The 6,949-nt window shown below is 31.2% G+C and overlaps 1 protein-coding gene across 1 annotated transcript; it reads left to right on the top strand.

Moving 5' to 3' along the window:
* The first annotated feature begins 1,994 nt into the window (after positions 1-1,994).
* Positions 1,995-6,856, top strand: LOC132749842 (uncharacterized). The gene is made up of 2 exons (XM_060739752.1): positions 1,995-2,461; positions 3,363-6,856. Exons 1-2 carry the CDS (start codon positions 2,162-2,164, stop codon positions 3,468-3,470), a joined length of 408 nt encoding a protein of 135 aa, XP_060595735.1. The 5' UTR covers positions 1,995-2,161; the 3' UTR covers positions 3,471-6,856.
* The last annotated feature ends 93 nt before the right edge of the window (positions 6,857-6,949 follow it).

Below are 6,949 nucleotides of genomic sequence, written 5' to 3'. Positions count from 1 at the left end.
GCATGAAAATTTATAATATTTTACATGGTCTAGATAGAGGATATTGAATGAGTGTTAGTTCAATACTGAATTTATTGCACGAGTTGAATAAAATTATATTATGTGAGCCTCAGGCGAGCATAATATTATTTTATTCAACTCGTGCAATAAATTCAGTAATGAACTTACACGAATTTAATATTCTATTTATCACATACCCAAAATAAAGACCGTTTGAAGTGAAATAAGAGTCATTTTTCATTGACGCGCCTATAGTATAACGCTAACATTTAGCGCGTCTTTACACTATGTTTGTATAACGCTAATTAATGACGTCACGTCAAAATATATGCACGGCCGTGCAATACCATATTTACGGAGTCGCAAAATCGGCACGGGTGTGTGATAAAATAATTTATTATCCCCTTCATATCGGATCATGCACATAAAATTCGTTTAATTGTTGCAATCAGCAACAGTGCAATTAATTAACATTAATATTTCAGGTATAACAGACCTTCCATTATTTAAGCTATACAAATATTTACTAGTAGAGGCAAATATCTGTGTTTGACCAAAAGTAAATTATAATTAATATTACATGGTGTACATAACTTTATGATAGAGTTAGATAATATCTATGTACACGTATATACCCGCTGGACAACGTTTCTTATCCGGTTTCGCAGCTTATATAATGTCGAATTATAAAGTCTGGAATTGACGAGTATCTCTAATATGCGTTTAATTGTATTTGAAACTTTACTATTACCATACATGTAGATATATGCTTTGTTTTAATTCTATAAATTAATTTTGATGGAAATAAACGTTAATCATTTACACCTTTAATGCCATTTTAATTGTCTACTTGGAAAATAAAATATTTAGAGGTCTATAGATCTAATAGTATTATAAATGTGTCACGCACACAAATTGTTTTATGTCATCTTCGTCAAATATTTCCAGTTATAATAAAAGTCAGGCTTTACATAGTTCTCTTTCATTGTATCATTCAGCAAGCGAATTTAATATTCTATTTATCACATACCCAAAATAAAGACCGTTTGAAGTGAAATAAGAGTCATTTTTCATTGACGCGCCTATAGTATAACGCTAACATTTAGCGCGTCTTTACACTATGTTTGTATAACGCTAATTAATGACGTCACGTCAAAATATATGCACGGCCGTGCAATACCATATTTACGGAGTCGCAAAATCGGCACGGGTGTGTGATAAAATAATTTATTATCCCCTTCATATCGGATCATGCACATAAAATTCGTTTAATTGTTGCAATCAGCAACAGTGCAATTAATTAACATTAATATTTCAGGTATAACAGACCTTCCATTATTTAAGCTATACAAATATTTACTAGTAGAGCAAATATCTGTGTTTGACCAAAGTAAATTATAATTAATATTACATGGTGTACATAACTTTATGATAGAGTTAGATAATATCTATGTACACGTATATACCCGCTGGACAACGTTCTTATCCGGTTTCGCAGCTTATATATGTCGAATTATAAAGTCTGGAATTGACGAGTATCTCTTAATATGCGTTTAATTGTATTTGAAACTTTACTATTACCATACATGTAGATATATGCTTTGTTTTAATTCTATAAATTAATTTTGATGGAAATAAACGTTAATCATTTACACCTTTAATGCCATTTTAATTGTCTACTTGGAAAATAAAATATTTAGAGGTCTATAGATCTAATAGTATTATAAATGTGTCACGCACACAAATTGTTTTATGTCATCTTCGTCAAATATTTCCAGTTATAATAAAAGTCAGGCTTTACATAGTTCTCTTTCATTGTATCATTCAGATAAGATTATTATCGCCAGTCGCGAAAAATGTTTGGCACGTATTCAGAAGCATTTCACACCCCTTTGTGCGCCTCTTTGATAGTCTAAACATGAAACGTCACGTGCTACGTTCGGTTTGGTTCCCTTTTTCCGATAGATTGTTCGCGCTTACCAACTCAACACACCATAAGCTGGGAAACATGCTATTAAATTAGCAAGTTGAAGATTTAACAAGGCGGACTGAATTTGTCCCGGAGCAAAATCGTGTCTAAACGGTCAAATCAAAAGAAGATCTTGTGATAAAGGTATACAGTTGAAGACTTTACTGTTATAGCACACTTTTTAAACAAAAAATGGCAACGAGACGAAGTGAGAGACGGGTTACACGATCTACAAGTACGAACACAGTGACTCGGCCAAATCCAGAAAATGAGAATCTTACAGACATGAAAACAGAATTACAACAGACTGAGATCCGATTTAGAAAAGCGTGTAATCAAATTAACTTATTAAATAGGAAAATGGAAAGTATACACAAAAGATATAACTGTGCCAAGAAGAATAATCATCGTGTGTTCAGATATAAACTACGACTAAGGTTGGCTGTTGTAGAAGGACTTAGAAACATGTACTACGAATATGCAAATAAAAAGGTATAATTTATTATATATAATACTTTCAATTACTTATTTGTACTGATAACTTATTCGTACTGATTATTCGTAGTATATAATATCAAGATCAATGTTTCACTGATGTTAATAGATCATCCAGAACTGGTAAATGTGGGTTTTCCCCATCTATAAATCCATAGGTAGAAACTAACTTTTTACCGATACAGCTTCAGGATTTACAAACCGTTATAATAGATTAGTCAGTCTATTGCAAGCTCCAAGGGTAAAAGTTTGTTTGTACCCACAGATTAGCTGGGAAATTCCCAAATATTCTTAATTCAGGAGTTAGTCTATAGATTTTTTTCTTTGAAAAGTATTTTTTTTAAGGACAGATTTGTCAAGACCACAGGTGCCTCTCCGTGCATTAATTTCAGGTACGAACGGGTACCAGAGTAGAACCACCAACATTCTTTAAGCTACATTAGCTTGATAGCTTCCTTACATGATAGATCCAAAGTCGCTGGCAGGATTTGAACCCACAGCAGTAAGGAGCAAGTTGTTTGAAGGCAAAAGACCTTAACCACTCAGCCACAGATGCCCCATTGTGGTATTACTCTTCGATGAGAATCAAGTCTAGTATAACTCATCAAGTGCAGGTTATGTTAATAAAATTAGCTGGATAAGGAAATATACAACCTGACCTGAACTTGAACCCAGGACCGAAAACCTATCTGCTGCTCAACTGAGTCTCACTGGGCTGGTATTACCCAGTCCTTTGCTCATTTTCTTTTCAATAAGTATACATTGTATCTAACATGACAAAATTAATCCTGTTTGAGTTTCTTAGTCAGACACAATTTTTTAAGCTAGATACAGTCATATTTTTTTCATTGCAAGAAAAATGGAAAAACTTATAGAACAAGATATTTTTCTGTTTCAGGCATCAAGAGTTGTAGAACTGAGACGTGAACTTTTTAACGAGAATGTTGAAGTAGTAGAACAAGAGGACAGTGATTACGAGGACTCAGAAATGGATGAGGCCGATTGAAAACAAGGAAGATAATCTGTGATATATATATGTGACATCTAGTGCTAAAATTTTGATGACAGCCAGACTGTTACTGAAGGCACTGCTTGTCCAAGCTTGTGATCTCCAGGCTCTAAGAAGAAGATAGCCTTACTTGCCATGTGCAAAGTTTATAGCAAACTTGAAAAAGCAATGTTCTTAATGTGAATCATGACAATATTTTAGACAATATTAATTTGATCTTATATATTTTTCATTTTCAAGTTTTAATTCAGGAAATGAAACATTTTATCAAAATAATTTTTTTAGCAAAATATGCCTGAATTATAATTAAGAATTTTCTAGCAGAACCCTTCCATTGCCAATTTTGTACAATAGACTTGCCATGCTTTTCATTTGGAACTGTCTATTTTTATTTCAAAGGGGTTTGTTATGAAAAAGTTAAAAGTAAAATAGAGCATTTGGCAGAAGTCAGTACAGAGGCTGGACTCTTTGTGCTGAACTTTTTGATAAAAACCTATGAAACACTGGATCAGCGTCATATTTCATATCCACAACTTGTCACTCAGTTTTTGAAAAATCAACAACAACATGTATTATTAAAAGTTACTCCCCTGTTACAGATTTTCATTAATTACATTAAGTTATTAATGTCTTAACTTGTTTAAAGTCTAGGCACATAGGATAGAAGATAAATTTGCCTTTTGGTATGGCCAAAAGGGCTCTTCTGCAATTGTTAATGTATATCGTATTACAAATTCTGTATAAGCATTTTTTTTAAAACGTTATTGGTTCTGTTACAAGAGATAAAATCCCGTGATTGGAATATAAATTTGTTGTCTCCATCAGTAAAGCTATATTGGTCAGATCTTTTCATATCAACATGATGTATACAAAGCTACACTTTTTGTTTACATTAGATAATTGTTAATTATAATATATTGAAAGTATATAATATTAACTTATAACTTAACTGCATTGTCTTATGATACTGGATGGTTCCATTTTTGAAGTGAGGTAATATACTTAACAATATTCAATTCACTATCATAATATTGTACTGCAAGAAAAAAATGATGATCTCTTTCCAAAGAGATCCAATCTAAAATTGTCATATAATGATAAGTATATACATGTATGTAATAGTCATGCAGAAAAAATTAATGCAACTGTTGTACTACATTTGCCTGGTGTCATAATCTTTAATGATGTCATGAAGGATCAGTTCTGATGTCATAAGAATTGTTATTGTTCATTACGTAATGCTGTGTAATAATCATATTTTTACTTACTTGTTTTAAAAAGGAATAATGGGAATCATTTAAGAATCGGCAACAGTGTCATAAACAAAACATGTTTGTCTGTTTTGTCTGAAATTTTTCTGCATTACTTCAAAACAAATTTGTTAATGATATTAGGGGATGATATGTTAAACATTAAACCTGCAGAAAACATAGCGTTTGTTTCAGTTTGCGATAAGTACAAATCAGAAGAGAAAAGATTAGTCATTGCCACCAGTATAGAGCCAAGCCAGTCTGCGCACTCCTGCAGTCTGACCAGGCTTATACTGTTGGTGACTTATTTTTTGTATTTCATAAAATAACAAATTGTAAATTCAGCAGGTTTAGGGCTAAGTTTATTTTGACGATAGTTGTACAAAACTACATTAAACTCAAATGTTAATCATTCACTGATATAACCCATAAGTTGTATAAACATACAAAATGTTCACTGTAATATACATCTGTATAAATGTACACAAATAGCACAATCATGGTCAGTCAGGTTTTATCTATGTGGCTTGCGAAAGGAGTTACAATTGGGGTACTCTGAAACTATGGCATTTATGGGCTGGCATAAAAAGGGACATAAGAAATCTTTTATTGATATTAGTGCACTGCACTTGATAGAGAATTACTTTGAAACAATAGCATTTATAGGGTGGCAAAAAAGGGACATTGGAAATCTTCTTATTGAGATGTGTGCACACAATAGCTGTAAAGTGGTCACATGATAGAATAGATATTACATTTTCATGCAAAAGTCATTACATGGCCACACGATACAATTTATGTTGCATGCGAACGTTATATCTATTGCCTGTGGACTTCATACTATCGCATGCGCACATAAATGATTTCCCATGTCCCCTTTATGCCACCATACTTTTTTATATGAGAATAATTATAGTATTTGTTCATGTGTTAATGACTTTAAAAATAGATATTACTAGACTTACAAACCATTTTTGCTGACTATGTTGATAAATATGAGGTTTTTTTATGTTTTGTTGTTTACTGTCTTGCAGTTTGGTTCTGTTGATAGATGTAAGTGAATGTTCTAAGTTAAGTGACTTTGTTATGTTATGTACGGTAGTGTGAAACTATTATATTATTGCCTGTATGGTTTTAAACATTGGTGACCATTTTCATTAAAAATTTGGTGTTTTATTCTGATTTTCCTATTTTTTTAAAGAAAAATTTGGAATTTTATTTTGATTTTTCCAATTTTTATTAAAAATTTGGGATTTTATTCTGATGTTCTGATTTTTCCTATTTTAAATAAAAATTTGGAATTTTATTCTGATTTTCCTATTTTTGATAAAATTTGGATTATATTCTGATTTCCCTTTTAAAAACCTATGTTTTACTAGTAATGTGTGTCTGATTTCTAGAGTTTGTTTTATAATTTTTCTTAAATTCATGTATTGAAGCTATTAAAGTAAAGATTTATCATCAAAAACATAATTATATACACCTATCAATTACAACTCATAATCCCAGAAATTATGGAAAGATAATGTCATATTTCGTTGTTTTTGATCTACATAAAAAAAGTGATATGTTTTTCATTGATGTAACAATTTGTATTTTTACAGTTTCCAAATGATGTTGACATTTTGGAGATTTACTTAAGAACTGTTTTTGTTGATTTATTTGTAGAATATAGAGTAATAATTCACGATTTATGAAGCTCTATACTGTTGGTCGAGTAACATCAGATTTATCCCGATAAACCAGATTACCTATATTGATAATGGACAGTTCCAAACATTGAAGCTGGACAAGTCCATTTACAAAAGTTCAGCAAGTTAAGGATACAGAAGCAGGGAATTTTTTTCCGTCTTTAAAGTTCTTTGTAAAAATATTTGGAAGTTTTACAAAGTACATGTATATGGTTTTACAAAACTTATTTTTAATGGTATTAGTCATTGTGTTGACAAATTTTATGGAAGTTGAATTATTCTGTGTATTATGTCATGGGTTTGCTTGAATTGAATATGCGTATAAAGATTTTTTTTTTTAACTTTTTGTTGTTTAGTTACAAGTAGCAAATTTTAGTGTGATTGATTTTAAATAGATAAAATGCAGACATACAGAAAATTAAAAAATTTGTGATTTGAATAATGGTTCTTGAGTTTTATTTTGTCTCCCGTCATTTAAATCTTCTTCTTGCAGTCATCTTCAGACTTTGATGACTAGGCTTTTGCCAGTCCAGCT

Source organism: Ruditapes philippinarum, unplaced genomic scaffold (assembly GCF_026571515.1).
Source record: "Ruditapes philippinarum isolate M1 unplaced genomic scaffold, ASM2657151v2 ctg5986_1_1_1_1, whole genome shotgun sequence".
In the NCBI taxonomy this organism is placed as follows: Eukaryota; Metazoa; Mollusca; class Bivalvia; order Venerida; family Veneridae; genus Ruditapes; species Ruditapes philippinarum.
This window is presented reverse-complemented; position numbering and strand designations above follow the sequence as displayed.

What these genes read in the sequence shown, in the direction of transcription:
- LOC132749842 (XM_060739752.1), top strand. Translation starts at nt 2,162, where the DNA reads ATGGCAACGAGACGAAGTGAGAGACGGGTTACACGATCTACAAGTACG. An exon ending in ACGAATATGCAAATAAAAAG is followed by an intron (nt 2,462 to 3,362) that starts GTATAATTTATT and finishes TTTCTGTTTCAG; the next exon opens with GCATCAAGAGTTGTAGAACT.